Here is a 20,179-nt window from a genome sequence, read left to right on the forward strand (position 1 = left end):
CCAAGAGGACCAAGGCCAGCGTTGAACACCCAAGACTGGCGTTCAACGCCACCAATGGAGTATCAAGACAGCGTGGACACCCCCTAGTGGGCATTCAATGCCCATTCCTCCAAGTTGGATGCCAAGCTCAACCCAAACACTCATCAAGTGGGCCCAGAAGTGAATTTTCGCACCTTTAGCTTAGTCTATTTCTTTTTCGTAATTTCTAATTATTAGTAATATATTTTTAAGTCTACTTATTAGTATAAATAGAAGGAAGATCACCCTTATTAAAGACTTCTGATCTTCAGCTTCCCAGAACATGTATTTTTTGTAAATTATGAGCGGTTAAACCTCCTGGGTTAAAGATAGAAGCTCTGCTCATTCCGATGGATTAATATCATTACTTTTCTACTTTAATATATGTTTGATTCCATTCTATGATGTATTATCATTATTCATCTTTATGAATCCAAGGTAGAACGAAAGTATGACCCCTTATTTTACATGAGTTCTTTACGAGTCCTGACCCGGATAGTATTGAGCTACAACTTGAGAGTACATCACAGGTTCCAACAAGTTACTTGGGCTAATTGGGATATATGACATGAAATCTCGTTAGTCAGGGGTAATTGAGGTTCCTGTGGCTCTAAGGCTAGAATCATAGAGCTTCATTCTCCGATCCGGAAGATCCGAGCTTGTCTGTGCCGTTTTGAGAAGGATCATCAGAGATTGAATTGAGTGAGCTTCACCCTCTGCCTGATTGACTAACCTGTTCGGGAATTTGGTTTGGATTAGAGGAGATTAATGACCACAACCCATGGCTTAATCACTTACAGCCATGCCATTGAATGAATCACTCGTCGTTAAAGTAGACAGTAAGAAGTATTAATCTGGAAGAACAAGCATCTCCGAGGCCTTAACTGATTTCCTATCATTGTTTCTACGTCAATTCTTTATTGCTTTATTTTTGTTTTGTTTATGCACCTACAACAACAACAATAAACTTTCTATTTACCTGACTAAGATCTGCAGGATAACCACAGCTTGCTCAATCCAACAATCCTCGTGGGATTCGACCTTCACTCACCTGAGGTATTACTTGGACGACCCGGTGCACTTGCCAGTTTAGTTATGGGAAATTCGATTTTTCCACCACCAGATACTTGCTTCCGACCTCACATCTACGCGTAAGCGGGATTAACCATAGTCCTTTCCAAGTGCAAGCGAATTATCAACAATCTCAATAATATCCACAATCAATCAAGTTTAAAATCTTATTTCAAAAATCATTATTGGCCCATTTACTTTCAAATAACAAATGTATTTAGTTCACATCTTGCCAAGAACCACTTTTCTCAAGTCAATTTTCTTTTCAAAACAGAGCCACTTTTCGTAACATCTTTCCAAAATTTTCAAACAACTTCAAAACCATGTCAAATTCAAAATCTCTTCTGAAAGACTCAAAATCATTCATTCTAAATCAAGATTTGGTGATAAAATTCCTCAGCAGAATCTTAAGACTTTGGAGGAGAATAACCTATCTCATTTTCTTAAATTCATTGAAAATCTCTATAACCTTAGCTTCTTGATTTGAATTAATAAAAATAGAATTTAAACCAAAACCAAGTTATTTAAACCAAAAACCAATTTCAATTTCAATTTCATTCTTAAATCTGAAGCATTTCCAAAGACTCAAAAATTGTTTTAGTTTTGCTAAATAGAATTTAAAGAAAACTTTAAACTTTTCCTAAAATGTCGTAAATTGAAATTTGTTAATCGAAATTCAAGTTCTTTTAAATCTACTAAAACTCCTCTAAATATGCTTATTTAAATCAAATTCCAAAACATAAGTAATTTCATCTTTAAATTGACTTTAAAATATAATTATTTTCTTAAATAAATTACACTCAAAATATAATAATTTTCTTAATAAAATAAGTTCAGACATAATTCTTTTATCAATAATTCAATTCAAAGAATTCATTATTTTCTAAATAACGTTTTCCACAAGTCTTGGATTTTATAAAAATTTTAACAGTACCACTCCTAAAACTTGGACTTTGCCACCCTTTTCAGGTCCCAACCAAACCAATCCTCAACCCTTTCCAACGGTTTCAAAACTAAATCAGTTTTCAATAAAACAAAATTCAGACTTTTAAACATTAAAATTATTTCAAAATCAAACCAATTTCAACAACCTCCATTTTAACAAAATCAGTCAATAATTCAATCAATAAACAACCATATTCATCCAAGATAAACCAGACAATTCATAATCACGAAACATATATTTTTCACATCAATATCAATTTATAACAATTCCAATTACAAAGTAAGTTTTTAGAAAAATTCCTACCTTAGCAAGTCGAACTAATAAACCAAACGCATAAGAGAATTCCTTTCCTCTAGGCCCAAAATCAACAACAACTTCAATCCACAGCTCCACTTACTTTCACAATAGCATATAAAAGTTTAAATCACACATATGGCCCCGATAACTAAATCCTAAAACATTAATGTCGCGAAAACCTCAATAATACATAACTGAATACTAACACGAGGGTTTTGAAATAGAAACACTTACTGTAATAAGAAAACGAAACAAAAGCGGTCTCTGAACTAGTTTGGCAGCAGCCCTGGCAGTCACCTCGAGCGGCAGCAACAACCAAAACTTTGGCAATGGAAATCGTAACAACATACAATGACAACAAAGTTCTAGGAATCTCAAAAGAAAAAAATCCAAACTCAAAACCCTTACCGGCAGTAGTCGTTGGCGACAACAGCGGCGTTTCTCAGCAATAGAGGCTCGGCCACCCATCACTAGCGGCAGCAACAGAGCGTGAAACGGTGGCGGCTGGCTTCGTGCTGCACGGCGGTGCCTCCCCTTCCACCAATGCAAGCTCTCTCTCTCTCTCTCTCTCTCTCTCCTTCTTCGACTCCACCATGGGTCATGGCGACTCTGGCTTCGTGTTGAGAACGATAACGGTGCAGACACTGCAGTGGCAGCGATGGGCTTCACGGCGAGGACGACAACAACGACAAGGTTCCCATGAAGATGATGACAGACGCGAAGGCAAGGGCTTCTTATCCTTCCTTGCGCGTGCTCTCTGCTCCCTCGCGAGGGCAACGACGAACCAATGGCGGTGGTGGTATGATGGCTCCTTGATAAACCACTATTTTATGATTTATCTTATGCTCAATTGAGTGATTTTTATCAACTCTTTACCCACTTATTCAAACTATTTGCATGAGTTTACGTTTCCTTTCGGATTTTGTGCTATGATTGAAAACATGCTTCTTTTGTCTTATATTGTTAATATTAATCCTCTTTTATTACCATTAGATGTCGTGATATGTGTGTTAAGTGATTTCAGGGATTACAGGGCATGAATGGCTCAGAGGATGGAAAGGAAGCATGCAAAAGTGGAAGGAATACAAGAAGTTGAAGAAATCGCTAAGCTGTCCAGCCTGACCTCTTCGCACTCAAACGTCCATAACTTGAGCTACAGAGGTCCAAATGAGATGGTTTCAGTTGCGTTGGAAAGCTAACATCCGGGGCTTCGCAACGATATATAATTTGTTATAGCTGCTCTGACATCAGGTGACACAAACGCGTGGATCACGCGGCCGCGTGACCTGGCAGGAACACAACCCACGCTAACGCATGGACGACGCCTCCGCGTCACTCTTCCGTGACCTGTACGAACCAGAAAGTGCTGGGAGTGATTTTTGGACTGTTTTTGACCCAGTTTTCAGCCCAGAACACACAGATTAAAGGCTATAAAGTGGGGGAATGAATCCATTCATGATCATGCTCTCATAATTCATAATTTTAGTTTTAGATGAAGTTTTTAGGGAGAGAGGTTCTCTCCTCTCTCTTAGGATTTAAGGTAGGATTTTTAGAAATTAGGAATTAATTCGACTCTTCATTAGGTTCAATATTTCCTTTACTTTACATTTATCTCTTATTTTAGATACTATGCTTTTATTGGTATTTGATTTATGTTGCCCAATTGGTTTGTGAACTTTTCATGTTAGGACTATATATTATTGAGATGTTTTTAGATTTATGATTTCAATTTCTTATCCTTTTGGTCTTGGTTAAGAAATCAGTAACTCAGGAGTTATCTTAGCTTAACATAATTAATAACTGTTATCTTTGCTAATTGAACTGAACTTCAATAATCCCAACCTTTTCTTAGGAAATAAAGAGGATTCGAAGGTCAAACTAATTAGTCCCTTGACTTTCCTTTGCTTTAGAAAAGGTTAACTAAGTGGAATTAAGATTCAACTTTCATTATTATTGATAAGAATAACTAAGTCTGGACTTCCAATTTCTTGTACCTTGCCAAAGGTTTATTTTACAGTTATTATTATTTTATTTTACTTGTCATTCAACTAACATTTTACCTTAATCCAAAACCCCAAAACACACTTTTTCATAACCAATAATAAGAACATACCTCCCTGTAATTCCTTGAGAACACGACCCGAGATTTAAATACTCGGTTATCAATTTTAAGGGGTTTGTTACTTGTGACAACCAAAACGTTTGTAAGAAAGGATTCTTATTGGTTTAGAAGCTATACTTGCAAGGGGAATTTATTCTGAATTCTAGACCACGCAAAAATCTTTTCTTCAAAATGGCGCCGTTGCCGGGGAATTGCAAATGTGTGCCTTATTATTGGTTATTGTAAATATTTTTCAAAAAAAAATATATATTTTTCTTTTACTTGTTTATTTGTTTTCTCTCTTCCCTCTTGTTTCTGATAGCTATTATGAATTCTCACCCCTCTCGCTTTGAGTTTGGTTCTAATTTTGTTGCAAGGAATGGAAGCTATAACAGGACTATGCATCAAGGTCTAAGCAATCAAAGATGGACAGAGCCAAGAGGAGCTGATCACCCCTTTAGGCAACAACATCCTCCTAGATATCATAGACAAAAACCATTTTACAATGCATGCCCAACTGATAGATTTGGTGGACTGCCTTGTAGCTACCAACAAGCCCCACCCTGTGCTCAGAGACCATCCTCTCGACATAACTTCGAACCACCACACTCACAAGCTTCTTTTCACCATTCACTACCATATGATCCTTATCCACCCCAACGCCAATCCAATTACTCCCAAGAACCACCACTCCCTTATACACCATGTCTATATCCATCAAGCCAAAAATCACAGGTTCGCTTCGAGGAATCAGTAAACTAGTTCAATGCAACCCTTCATCAACTGGAGCAAGTAATAAATCAATTATCTTCCAGATGTTCAGGCACTCAACAGACTCCCATGGCTTCATGTGGAGAATCTATTAAAGAACGCAGCACGAAGAAGACACAAGAAACTCCAGTGGACAGCATAGAGCATAACTTCATACTGGAACAAATAGAGGAAGCTGTCATTGTAGAAGAAGAAGAGTTGGTTGAAGATTTAGGAGATGCCGAACCGCCACCTGAATCTAGAGTTGTGGAGAATTCCATCAAGAATGCTACAATTGATGCTAAGGAGGATGGTGCACAACCCCCAAGGCAGGTAACTTATGAGGAACTAGACGGAATTACCCAAGACACATGTTTCCTTGATGACGATGATCACAAGTCGAGTCCTCTTATTAACGAACTTGCATCCGCAAGTGAATTCTTTGAGACAGAAGAATCTTCCCCAAGTGAATATGAAGATGATGCTGAGGTCGACTTCTCTCAACCTCCTATTTATGACTCAAGTGATGAGAAAGATATCAATGACTTTGATCAAGACATGGTTGAAGTTGAAGAAATTTACAAAGAAGTGGAGAAATTCACAGAAGACCACAAGGGAGTAGAGCTTGCAGAGCCACTAGAAACACCTATCCCAAGGCCATTACCGCCCAATACAGATTTCAAGTGGGTAAAATCCCTGACTCTTATCTTTATTTTTCCACTTGAATACGGTTTACTTGAAACAGATGGCCAGCTTAGAGTTCTCTGCGGCTTTAAGAGTAAAAGGGAAATGACTCACACTCAGAGATGGTATGCAAGATTCAATGAGGTTTCACACTTCAATTTGAAGTGCAAGGATTGGTATCAAGCTCAATTGAAAGGATCTCGGAAGCTGTTTGGTCACTGCAGTGAGAATTCAAACTACTCGTCACCCGATTGGAAAAATGTAAATCAAGATAAAATTGGGTGCAAAAGCAATGTTTGGGACCCCGGAATTCATTCTGGCAATCAACACTCTTGGGGCCTTGTTACTTGCTTTAACTTACTTAAAGGCTTTTTGCGTCTAGTTTGGGATCCCGGAGGCTACTGGCATTCCAAGCACTGGTGGAGATTCCTGGATCAGTACAAGCACAAGCCACCATAACAAGGAGCTCACCAGAATGTCCAACTTAAAGACTTTAACTAAAAGTGCTAGGTGGGAGACAACCCACCATGGTATGATCGTTCCTTTTTCAATTTTAATTTGATTTAGTTTTGTTTGTTTTTGAATTTTATTTTATTTTATTGAACCTGGAATCATGCATAGCATTCACATTAAGCATTGCATTCTGCATTTTTAAAAAAAATTTCATGCGACGCGACCGCCTCATTGACACGTCCGCGTCGCATGTGTGGGAGAGAATAATAAAATGAACAGAGAGTCACGCGAGAGCGTGGCTGGAGGCGTGCCAATGGCACGAATCGTCCCACGCAACCGTGTCGCTGACGCGACCGCGTCATATGGGAATAATGGCCTCCCACGCGACCGCGTGCCCCACGCGGCCGCGTGCCCTGGATTTCGACGTAAAAGGGTGCACAACCAATTATTGTGCTCGAGTGGTGCTGGATTGGTGCTGAACGCACAATTCTACCCACGCAGCCACGTGACCCCCGTGACCTCATCACATTCTTCTAAAGCCCACTCACGCGATCGCATGCCCCATGCGATCGCGTCACTTAAAATTTGGCACTAATAATAATTTGAACAGAGAGTTGTGCGAGCGTGAGGCTGCCCTCGCGCCAGTAGCATGAATTGTGTCACGCGACTGCGTGACCAACGCGACCGCGTTAATCAGTATCAGCGCAAGTCGCGCGACCGCGTGCCCCACGTGATCGCGTCGCTTGCGCCGCACAGCTTATCCTAATTTTCCAAATATCTTATCTTTTCTTCCCCAATCCTAATTTTTCCCTCCCTCCTTTCTTACTCAATTCTTTCCCTTCTCATTCTTCTTATCTTTCATTTTATTTATTTGCATATTCCATTCATTGCATTTTAATTTAGTGTATATTCTTCCTTCTTTTCTAAATTCATTATTTTTCCTTTGGTGTTGAATTTTCTTATTTAACTGTTGCATCTTCTCTTGAATTATTTTGAATGCTTAGTGACTTGTTTTATTCTGGTTAGGTAATATTATTTATATCAATGCCAATCTTTTATACCTATATCACTTTTACATTGACATGAATTTATATTATCTCTCCTTACCCACACTCTCTTCCCTCATTTTTGCAAATTTTTACATTATTGATATGCCATGTGTCTCTACTATTTTCTCACTTGCATGTTGTAGCTACCATGTAATTGAGACCCCCATTATTTGGCATTAACCTGCCCAGACTTTATTTATATTCTTATTTTTATTTCTGGGTTACTTTTTCTTCTTTTCCCTCTTCTTTCAGGATGGCCACCACAAAGGGAGAGGAAAAGCTTCTTACTAGGGAGACAAACAAGTTCATCTGCTCAATCTTTAGAGAAAAGCATCAGTTGAAGCAACCCGTCCACCTGCACATCTTAGCATGCACCGAGGACGGTGCAATCTTTAAGTGTGGGGAGGTCGATACCGATCTCCATGGGTTAGTTACTCTTCTATCTCAACACCAATGGTTTATTTTCCTTGTTAGTTATTGCATTTGCATGTTTGATTGCATATTTTACCACTTGGTTGAAGTAATAAATTTCTTTTCAAGACTTTATTTTATAATATTTCACTAATTTAAATTGAAAATTTTTTGTGTTAAATTTGTTTGAAGTTGTATTTGGAACATGGTTTTTGAGCCAAGGAACACACAACCTGTGAGATTTTAAGCTTATTTACATGGTTACATTATTTAACCATAAATTTTTATTCTTGTGTGTTTTCTTCTCTATAATTGTAATCTTTACTTTGTTCCATTCTATATGTCCAATATTTAATATATTTACATGCTTGCATATGATTGAGGCCATTGTTTGATTCTAGCTCACTTATCCCAAAATTAGCCTACCTTTTACATCAACCTTGTTAGCCCCCTTAAGCCTTTAATTCCCTCTTATTCTATAAACCACAACACTAGCCTTAAGCAGAAAAACAAATTTAAAATCCCAAGTTGAATCCTTGGTTAGCTTAAGATAAAAAAATTGTGTAATTATTTAAGTGTGGGAAACCTATTGGGAACATGGATGATAAAAAGGGTGGGAAGTTGAAAAGAATGAAATAATTCAAAATAAAATTTTTGGGAAGCATGCTCATGTGAAATCAAAATAATTGAATTACCATGTGCATTAAAATATATATATATATATATATATATATATATATATATATATATATATATATATATATATATATATATATATATATATAATTCAGTATTTGAATAAAGGGGATACAAAAGAATTTCCCAAATGCAAAATAAAGCAATGCACATGAGACAAAATTAAAACTAATGCATGAGCATGTAACATCAAAAGTGGGAAAAATATGGAAAAATAGGTAAAGAAGCTTTGCTTTACAAAGTATGTATGTTAGGTGAGATCTTAGACTAATCAAGGATTCACTTAATTAGCTCACTTAGCCTTATATACATATCCCTACCTTTACCTCAGCCCCATTACAACCCTGAAAAGACCTCATGATGTTTGCATTAGTATACTAAATATTTGTTGATTGGTTAGATGAAGAACAAAATTTTAGAAAGCATGATTAGAGAAGAGTAAAGTGCTTGACCCTAGACACTTAAGAGATTAGAGTGATATACACTACCAGTGAGGGTTCAGTGCTTAATTCTATGTTTTCTGCTTTCATGAGTTATCTTCTTACAAGTTTACTTGTCCTTATTTTATATGATTTGAATTAGTGAAATCTGATTTATGTTTGTCTTGGAGAACTTATTTATTTTTAACCAAGTGGTAGAAACATTTTGCATTTAGTTACATTCATAGGTTGCATCTCATACATTCTATCATTCCTCTTCATCTCTTTGTAGTTTCTCTTGAGCTTAGCATGAGGACATGCTATTGTTTAAGTGTGGGAAGGTTGATAAACCACTATTTTATGGTTTATCTTATGCTCAATTGTGTGGTTTTTATCAACTCTTTACTCACTTATTCATACAATTCGCATGTTTTACATTTTTCTTCCTGATTTTGTGCTATGATTGAAAATATGCTTCTTTGATCTTATATTTGTTTATTATTAATCCTCTCTTATTACCATTAGATGCCTTGACATGTGTGTTAAGTGATTTCAGAGATTACAGGGCAGGAATGGCTTAGAGGATGGAAAGGAAGCATGCAAAAGTGGAAGGAATACAAGAAGTTGGAGGAATTGCTAAGCTGTCCAGCCTGACCTCTTCGCACTCAAACGGCTATAACTTTAGCTACAGAGGTCCAAATGACACGGTTCCAGTTGCGTTAGAAAGCTAACGTCCGGGGCTTCGATTTGATATATAATTTGTCATAACTGCCCCGAAGTTAGGCGACGCGAACACGTGAATGACGCGCCCGCGTCGCATCTGCGAACAGCAATCCGCGCGGACGCATGGATAACGCCTCCGCGTCACTTGGCCGCGACCTGTACGGACCAAAAAGCGCTGGAAGTCACTTCTGAGTTGTTTCTGACCCAGTTTTCGGCCCAAAGAACACAGATTAGAGGCTATAAAGTGGGAGAATGCATCCATTCATTTTTATGCTTTCATAATTCACTTTTTAGGATTTAGATGTAGTTTTTAGAGAGAGAGGTTCTCTCCTCTCTCTTAGGATTTAGGTAGGATTTTTAGAAATTAGAATTTAATTCGACTCTTCATCAGGTTCAATATTCCCTTTATATTTATCTCTTATTTTAGATACTTTAATGCTTTTATTGGTAATTGATTTATGTTGCCTAATTGGCTTATGAACTTTTCATGTTAGGATTATACATTATTGAGATGTTTTTAGATTTATGATTTCAATTCAGCTTTCCTTTTGGTCTTGGTTAAGAAATCAGTAACTCAGGAGTTATCTTAGCTCAACATAATTGATAACTGTTATCTTTGCTAATTGAACTGTACTTCAATAATCCCAACCTTTTCTTAGGAAATAAATAGGATTCGAAGGTCAAACTAATTAGTCCCTTGACTTTCCTTTGCTTTAGCAAAGGTTAACTAAGTGGAATTAAGATTCAACTTTCATTATTATTGATAAGAATAACTAAGTCTGGACTTCCAATTTCTCATACCTTGCCAAAGGGTTTGTTTTCAGTATTTATTTATTTTAATTGTCATTTGAATTACTTGTCATACTTCTTCCTTATTTCCAAAACCCCCGATTTTACCTTTTTCATAACCAATAATAAGAACATACCTCCTTGCAATTCATTGAGAAGACGACCCGAGGTTTAAATACTTGGTTATCAATTTTAAGGGATTTGTTACTTGTGACAACCAAAACTTTTGTACGAAGGAATTTCTGTTAGTTTAGAAGCTATATCTACAACGCGAATATTTTTATAAATTCTTTACTAGCAAAAATCCTAACGTCACCAACGTTAGTGACACTTACCTTTGTCACTAACGTTGGAGATGGCAATCACCACCATATTAGTGGTCACATTAATGCAATTAACGTGAGGCACTAACGTGGGAAGAAGGGACGTTTGAAGCATTAGTGACAAAGGTAAGTGTCACTAATGCTCTCGAAGCTTGGGCATGCCCACGTTAAGGGCCACGTTGGTTACATTAACGTGGATCACTAATGTGGGGAAAAGAAGCAAAGAGCAACGTTATTGGTAAAGGTGAATGCCAATAACATTTGTGAAGGACTGAGAGGCAACGTTATTGGTAAAGGTGAATGCCAATAACGTTTGCGAAGGACTAAGAGGCAACATTAGTGGTCACGTTAGTGCCACTAACGTTGAAGTTAACGTGGATCAATTTGGTTTGGGGCGTTAGTGAAAAAGGTTATCGTCACTAACGTTCTCGAACCCACATTTTCACTTAACGTTAACACCACTAACGTCCTAACTAACGTCCACCCATGCCTGACTTACACTTTTTTTGCAAGCAAAGCTGAGCCCATTGAAGATTGTAACTGCTTCAACTCAAGATCAAAGGCCCATATCTAAGACTTGAAGAACTTACTAGAAGATCAAGAAGAGTAGTATATATAGGAGTAGTTTTGAACTAGAAGAGAGCTGGGCATTTCGGAGAACTGCACTTTGTATATTTACTTTTCTTGCAATTTCTAGTTTACTTTAGAATGTACTCTTCTCTATCATCTTCCATTTCCAGAGCTATGAACAACTAAACCCATTTTCATTGGGTTAGGGAGCTTTGTTGTAATTTGATGGATCAATTATAGTTTTCATTCTTCTTCTTCTTTCTTTTCTCTTGATTTACTAGAAAGCTTTCAATCTTAAATCAATTGGTTAGTTGTCTTGGAAAAAAACTCTCCATAATTGGATATCCTCTGAGCCTTGAAAAAGGGATGAGGAGATCATGCTAGAAATGCTTTCTCATGTTGGACCAAATTGGGGTTTGGATAGATATAGTGACATATAATCCTCCCAACACTTTGATTTGGAAATACATGTGGTATAATTAGTGACCATACTTCATCTCTTCCCATGAGCAATTAAATCAAGGAATTGGGCAATTGTTCAAGCTTAGAGAGATTGGATTACCAAGGAATTGGGATCCAATCACCTAAGATTACCAAAGAGATCAATGAATGCATTGATTGAGGAAGAGATGAGAATGAACTTGATCCGGAGAATGCAATATCTCCTAAGCCCATTGAATCCCCTATTTCTGATCTTACCCAATCTCTTTATTTTCTGCCATTTATTTTTATGTTCATCTTCCCAAATCCCCATTTAAGATTTTGCAATTTACTTTATGTAATTTACTTTTCCGCCATTTAATTTTCTACAATTCTCAACTCAATTTTGCTTAGCTCAACTAGAACATTCCTCCAATTAAAGTTGCTTGACCAATCAATCCCTGTGGGATTCGACCTCACTCTATTGTGAGTTTTTACTTGATGACAATTCGGTATACTTACCGAGGGAGATTTGTTGAGAGACAAGTTTCCGTGCATTAGCCATCAACCCATAGGGGATGCACCAAGTGGGCGTGCAACGTCAAATTCAAGCATGCAACGCCCCAAGCCTAATTCAAGCTAGCGTGCCATGCCAAATCCCAAAGTGCAACACTAAGGAAGCTCACTTGAAAGGTGCAAATTCGATAAAAGTTATGGAAGATCTTTGACTTGATTTGATTTTAATTAGGATTTGAATTGTTGTTATTAATTATCTTATTATTCATAAAAGAAAAGATTTAGTTTTGAATTTGAATTTTAGGTAAATTTAGGATATAAATAAGTGACATTGTTCACAAAAAAGGCAATCTAGACCTAGCCTCATTCTCTTTTATCTTTGTTTTCATCTTTCTACATGAGTCACTAATTCCTCTATCAAAGGGACTAGGAGCTCTATTTATGTTTTCATGGATTATTAAGCTAAGTTTTTATTCTATTTTAAAGTATTGCATTGATCTATTTCAAGATCGAATTTTTATTCTTCATTCTTTAAAGAATTACCCCTTTGATATGAATAGTTTATCCGTCTGGGAATGAATGTTCTTATTTGGACATCTTGTTTGGGCTACTGGATTTATGTTCTTAATATCCTGGCATAGATATTGGCAGGATATGATTGAAATTTTAGTATGGGCTCATGAACGCACACCTTTAGTTAATTTGATTCGCTAGAGAGATAAATCAATCACTCTTTCCATTGTGCAAGTGAGATTGGTTGGATTAGCCCATTTTTCTGTAGGTTATATATTTACTTAGGAAACGTTCTTGATTGCCTCTACATCGGACAAATTTGGTTAATGTAATTTTGTTTTGTATTCGCATCCTTTCCTTCTATGAAGAAGGTGGTTTACAAACATCTTCTATATTCAATTTCTACTTATATTTCAACATCTAGGTTCCAACTTGTATGATTGATTGATACTAATAGAAAATTAACCATTATAGCAAGAAAAAGTTTGATTGAGAGGGAGAAGAAGCGAAAAAATATTGGAACAAAAATATTATTTGATTCGTCTACCCTCAAAAATAGAAATAAGCAAAGTTTTGTCGTTAAGTCAAAAATGAAAAATTCATGGAAAGTTAGCATCACTACCGCGTAATAGTGCACCTACACATCTTCATCACTACCGCGTAATAGTAGACCTACACATCTTCATCGACGTTACTTTTTGACCGAAAGACTAAGAGCAAATTATTGGAATTTTGGGTTATCTAGGCATATATTTCGTGAAATGGTTAATGCATCTTTGCTGCCTGATGCAACAAGATTGAGTTGGTAAGGGTAGGTTGAAAATTTTCTTTTAATGTTCTATTCATTTTTATGATCAACGATCATAAGAGGGCCTGTTTATCATGCTGTACAAATGGTTTATTCTATTTGTATAGAATGATAATGGCATATTCAATCTTTGTTTGTGCATGAGTTGTCAATTTTTCTCTTTACCACGGGGTAGAGCAGCTTGGTAGCTCGTAAGGCTAAGGAATTCAAGAAGAGGAAGATACTATCATAGTCAATTCTAAAATTTTTTTATTACTTTTTAATAATTTAATAATCGATTTAATAAAGTAATATAGACAAGGGTGGATAGTGAGAATCGAACCCACATCTTTTTTTTAGGAAAGAGAAATTTTACCATTTGACTATATCTATATTTTTGAATCATATTTGATACATAATAGAATTAGTAGTATTAGAAAATCTGCTAACTTTATTTTGAATTCCGTTTATTATTTTAAAAAATTTAATATCGGAATTACAGCTTGAAAGCTCTTTTTCATGACTATTAAATATTGACTAGGAGTAGTGGTTTATAAAGTATGTGACATTGCTTTTCTTATAATTTTCAATTATTTAGGACTAGGTTGAATACGTGATATATAATTCGACCTCAAAACTACTTTTGAATTTTATTTGAAACTAAATAAGATTTGTGCTAAACCTCTTCAATTGACCGGTTGACCAAGGAATTGGCAATTGATTAATTAAAGATGAGATGATGAGCCAAGGAATTGGGATTCAATTATTTATGATTTGTCGTTAAAAGGTCTTTTCATGCATTAAAATAGATCAACAAGGTTTAATCCTCTTGAGAACTAAATATCTCCAAAACACTTGACACTCTCACTCATTATTTTCTCTCAATCAAATCACATGTTCACTACTTCCTCTTCAACATTCCAGCATTCAACATTCTAAAGTTTTAGCAAGTCACAGTTTATCCATTCAACACTCCAGGTTCATTTGATCTAATTAGAAATTTGACTCAATATTTGCTTACTCAATCCTTTAATCCTCGTAGGAACAATATCCACTCATCATGTTATTACTTGAACAATCTAGTACACTTGTCAATATCCGTAAGCTCTAATTTTCGCTTACCAGCACCGCATGTTAGTTTCACTAAATAATGAGTTTTCAGATTTCAAGCATTAGGGTTAGGGTTTTTCTTATCGGGGAAAGAGTTTTGGGTTTTTTTTTTTAATAATCAATTTTGATAATGATGGTTTAAGACCTCCATAATCAACAGAAATCACCATTTTATATAAATTAATTATGACAGAATCATAAAATACCATAATACTTAAATATTATGGCAATTCTTTAAAATCGTTGTAATATAAATATTATTTTAAATATTTTTTTGTTGTAGTGTGCTGTCTTTGAGAAAGAGATCTCGAAATGGCTTTTGGACAAAAAAATCAAATCCTTGTAAGGCATCAAATTAAGACATAACAACGAATGAGAATGGTGGAGGATGAGTTGTGGGTATACAAAAAATAGTTAGAAAAAAGAGGATTGGTTTCTATTGCTTCAGAAAAAGAAACATTGGAGTCATAAGAAGGGAAATAAAAATATTATTTGTACATAAAATTAGTTATTATATATATGAGAAAATTATACTCTTCTCTTCTACGAGATGCTAAAATAACACTTTTGTTTTTTCTATTTTATAAATGTACATTTTTCTCCCTTCTAACTTTTAAAAAACCTCCTCTTTAATCAATTTTAAATTTTGTGTTAACTAATGTTAACTTTATCCATTTTTTTTAGAAAAAATAAATTATTTTTTAAAAAAATACCCATTAATAAAAAATTTATTTTTTATCATTAAATTTTGCTTACCAAAATATTCTTTAATAAATTATTCTTTTATTAATTAAATTGTATTTTTTTTTAATTTAATAATTATATAATTTTTTTTACCCTTTAATAATTTTTTAATTATTAAATTATAATTTTACCAAAATTTTTGTTAACAATTTTTTTATATTTTACTATTAATTTTTTGATATCTATATATATTATTTTAACATTAAATAAAAAATTTTAGTAAGATTATTTTTCAATATCAATATATATTAATTGTTATATATATTAACAATGGTAAAATTTTTTTATTTAATGTTAAAATAATATATATTGATATCAAAAGATTAATAATAAAATATAAAAATAATTATTAACAAAAATTTTGGTAAAATCATAATTTAATAATTAAAAAATTATTAAAGAGTAGGTATTTTTGAAAAAAATAATTTAATTATTAATTTTTTTAAAGTATTTTAATAAAAATAAAATTTAAACAATAAAAAAATAATTTATTAAAAGAGTATATTGGTAAGCAAAATTTAATGATAAAAAATAAAATTTTTGCTAATGGATATTTTTTCAAAAAAAATAATTTATTTTTTAAAAAAATTGGATAAAGTTAATATTAGTTAACACAAAAAAATTAAAATGGATTAAAGAGGAGGTTTTAAAAAGTTAGAAGGGAGGAGAATGTACATTTATTAAATAGAAGGGAAGAGAGTGTCATTTTAATATCTCGCAGAGAGAGAAATGGAATTTTCTCTATATATATTTGTGTATAAATATATGTATAATTTAATTTATTTTTAATATATATTTTATATTTTAATGTATATTTTATGGTAATGACTAATTTTAGTATCTAAATTTAATGTAGAGCTAATATGATTGAAGTGCAATCTGTTTTAGTTGAGATAGAATAGAAAGACAGTTTAATAGGTGGCTATTTCACAAAAAGATTATTGAAAAGGAATACATTTAAGATTATAACTAAATATAATAAGATGATAAAATTCATAAATGTTATTTCTAAATAATATATAGAATAAATTTATAATTTCTAAACTTTTGAAGAGGTCAATAAAAATAATAAACCACGTTGAATGGTATAATTTGTCCCTTATTTTATGTTAAATATCCTAACAAGATGGAATCCATGATGTTTAAAAAATGTTACTAAAATTGAATGTGCAAATAACTCTTAGTAGGGGTGCAAAGGTCAAAATGCTGAATTCGAACTCGACCAAATATGCTTTGCGTCCGGGAGAGGGTTGCGAGCCGAATCAAATCTGGAATACTCCTAGTAATCACCTTTGTTATTATGTTATTAATTTGTCATATAAAACATACAACCAATAACTCTGCAATACAGTTATTTCATAACCTCAAATGTGCACTATTGAATAACTTATACAAACCTACCAACAAGGTTAGTTAAATATTTAAATACTAGTCATATTTCTTTATCGAAGAAATTAGAAGAAAGATTGAAAAATAAAAATAAAGGATGTATATATAAAGTTTTGCTAGCTTGATGTTCGTCGATCATGGAATGTTCCGGTAAACCTTTCTTTTCTTCTTGATACCAAAAGGAGTGACCTCACTATCACATGCATCTGAACCATGCCACACATGTCTAGGCAGATATCGTCGGAAATAGAAGTAATCGGAGCTAAGACGGGAGCCCTCGGCCTCAAGCACCCGAACCTGTGCGAAACCCGGCCGCCAGTCATCATTGCCGATTAACTTGAGGTACAAGTAACATATGGGGGATTCGACGCATGCCGCTTTGACCTCAAATTGGTCCACCATGCATGCTTGAAACGGCTTCCTTGGCATGTCATCAAGAATCTCAGGCTCCAAAGGGTCAACTTTCCTTAGGTGCTTGGAGTTCAAGTGTCTTACCAATATGTCATTTGAATTTGTGTCTCCAAATCTTAGGCTTACATTATTTGACGTTTCCGCTCCCCATGTGCAAGTGGTTTCCACGGTTATGAGATAAGTGCAATTTTTCTGCTATGTGCAAAGCCAAGTTTATCAAACAAAGTTGGGAATCAAAATTGGCATTCAATTTTTCAGAATTTGCATATTTGGACTTTTTTCATCTTATTAACTCTTAAATGTAACGAACATGTTATTATAATTAAGTAGACATCAAAAATAAAATATACAAATATCACTATTCTAGGAAAACTTTATGGTGATGTATGTGTTATTGTGTATGTACTCAAATAGCGAACTCACGAGAAAGGTGAACATATTTCTTTCTTGTTACTTAAATTGATGGAGTACTTTTTTTAATAAATCACTAATTAGATGTTAAAAAATGTTCACTAAATGTATATATTTTTAATGATCATTAATAGTCAAAAGATAATTGTTTGATAATAATCTCATTAACATGTAATAATATAATTATTATTTATGGTAGAAAGGAAAATAAATGTTATAACTATTCTTATATATGCATCATTATTATATATTTATTGTAGCATTAGTTGTCTCTCTTTGATTTCAGAATAGAATATTGCTTGATTTTCAATTTAAAACATCGGTTAGCTCTAAACCTCCGTACATACCTAATTATTATTATTATCGGGTAACAAACAGGAATATTAATGCGAGATATTTATTTTTGCTTATGAAAAAGTGGCAATTGCATGGGAGATGAGTAGGAAAAACGTTAGCATTAACATGGAAGAGATATATATATATATATATATATATATTATCAAATGTTTACATCTATCTTGAAGTGTCAGTCTTTTTTTTTTTTTTTTTTGAGAATAAGAAGAAAAGATTAATAATATTATTACCTTCAATTCTGGTGCTACTATACTTTCACCTCCGGCGACAATAACAAGCAATAAAACACAACAACATAAATATTGCCATCCATTATCTGTCAGAAGCCCCATTTTTGCTTTGTCCTTCAAGCAAAAGATCTTATATCTGCTTGTGACACTTACTCGTATTAGTGACATTAAAACGTGGAATATATACATTGACAATCTCACAATCCATTCTTAACTTGACACACATAAAGTGCATATATATCCCCTAATTAAACTTCAACTGGGTTATGTTATTGTGACTATTATCAACTGAGAGAGGTTCCTTTCATTTTACTTATGCTTAGCTTGCTTACTTTATTAAGGAAGGAATATCTTGTTAATCCTAATATCGTATCCCAGGCGAAAGCATCAAGATTCCCTCAATTATTCTTATTTTTTCCAATAATATGGCTTAATATGATAGGAGCAACCAATACAAATTTCATTTTCATTTTTATACCTACTAGTCAATTAAATGGCTTATAATTATTATGCATACACGTTGATCTTTTTTTTAGTTTATATTATAATTTACAAATAATTAATAATATTTATAATAGTAATTGAATTTAGATATTCTAAAATAAAAAAATTAATAAAGTGATAAAATAAAAAATTAATTACCATTAATTTTATAATTTTTATATATAAAATATGTGTCATACTATCTTAATTTTAAGAATAATTATTTTAATATATATATATATATATATATATATATATATATATATATATATATATTACCACTATAAATATTTTATGAAATTATAATTAAAACTAAAATTTAACGATTTTTATTGTTAAAAATATTAAAATAATTAATGTTTTTCTCAACTAATTTGAGTAAGTTGAGTGGTTATTTTACTTGTTCGTTTAAGTAAGTATCAAATATTCGAATTCTGTCTTATGTGTAGTAATCTATTCGATAGCAGCAGACTCTTAAATATAACTCTAATCCGTGGTAGATTAGTTTTAGCCTATCGAATAGAAAAATATCATGAAAAAAATAGTATTTACCTTTAAGGTCTACCCAGTTGAAAAATACCATGAAAAAAAATATTATTTGTCTTTAAAGCAGAATAATTATTCATCGATAGTAATATTTATAGAGATTTGTCTTTGTTAAAATTTATCTAGAACAAATTCATTTGTTAGTATCATATTCATTCGTAAAATCAAAGCAATATGATCAACATTTTTACCTATTAAAAATTCACATTTTGTAACATGATTTGTAAGTCTCCAAACTTGTAGATTTATGTCATTACAAAAGCTATTATATTAGTTAATATTCCTTAGCAACATCACCCGAACACTATCTTTTAGTATTAGTTTGTCTAAAGATAAACCATAACAATTTTTATTATTCAATAATTTATTCTATTAAAAAATGATATATTATCACCTAAATTGGTAAATATATTTTTTAATTTCTTACACCATTTTATTTAACAATAATTTCTATTAAAAAATAAATGATCATGCTATTTTATAATATGATGTATAAAGTATTTTTTATTTTAAAATAATTTTTTTATTTTTCACTCAAAATATAAATTTGAATTTAAATTGATTAACAACTCATCTTTTTTTAATTTTAATAACAAAACCAAAATTAATTAAGTGCAAAATGTTCAGTATTTAATGATTTTAATCATTTAAACTTTAATTATCAAAAATTAAATTAAAAATTCATTATAACTTAATAATCAATAAATATATAATTTTTAGTACATAAATAATAATATCTAATTTATTTATTTTTTTGATAGTGCTAATATATAATTTATTAAGGATTAATTTATTGTCCAAAATTTTTTTATAAATTTTGTAATACGTAAATATAGTAACCTTATTTTTTATTATTTAATAAATTTTATAATTTTTTATTATATAATTAACTTAATTAATTACTTTTATGATTTTTTTTTACCAACAAAATACAGTTTATACTATTTATATATTTTTTAATACAA

General features: G+C 32.8%; 1 protein-coding gene across 2 annotated transcripts; it reads right to left on the reverse strand.

Annotated features, from left to right (window-relative positions):
• Positions 1-16,690: 16,690 nt before the first annotated feature.
• Positions 16,691-18,367, reverse strand: LOC130972938 (embryo-specific protein ATS3A-like). Of its 2 annotated transcripts, none has more exons than XM_057897283.1 (2): positions 18,186-18,367; positions 16,691-17,382 (listed from the first exon to the last, which is right to left on the reverse strand). In XM_057897283.1, the coding sequence occupies exons 1-2, from the start codon at positions 18,351-18,353 to the stop codon at positions 16,915-16,917; spliced, it is 636 nt and encodes a 211-aa protein (XP_057753266.1). In that variant the 5' UTR covers positions 18,354-18,367; the 3' UTR covers positions 16,691-16,914. The 2 variants fall into 2 exon arrangements, with proteins under 2 accessions (XP_057753266.1, XP_057753267.1); XM_057897284.1 differs by having other exon boundaries at positions 16,691-17,385; positions 18,186-18,320.
• Between the last annotated feature and the right edge of the window lie 1,812 nt (positions 18,368-20,179).

The sequence above is a fragment of the Arachis stenosperma genome, chromosome 4 (assembly GCF_014773155.1).
Source record: "Arachis stenosperma cultivar V10309 chromosome 4, arast.V10309.gnm1.PFL2, whole genome shotgun sequence".
NCBI lineage: Eukaryota > Viridiplantae > Streptophyta > Magnoliopsida > Fabales > Fabaceae > Arachis > Arachis stenosperma.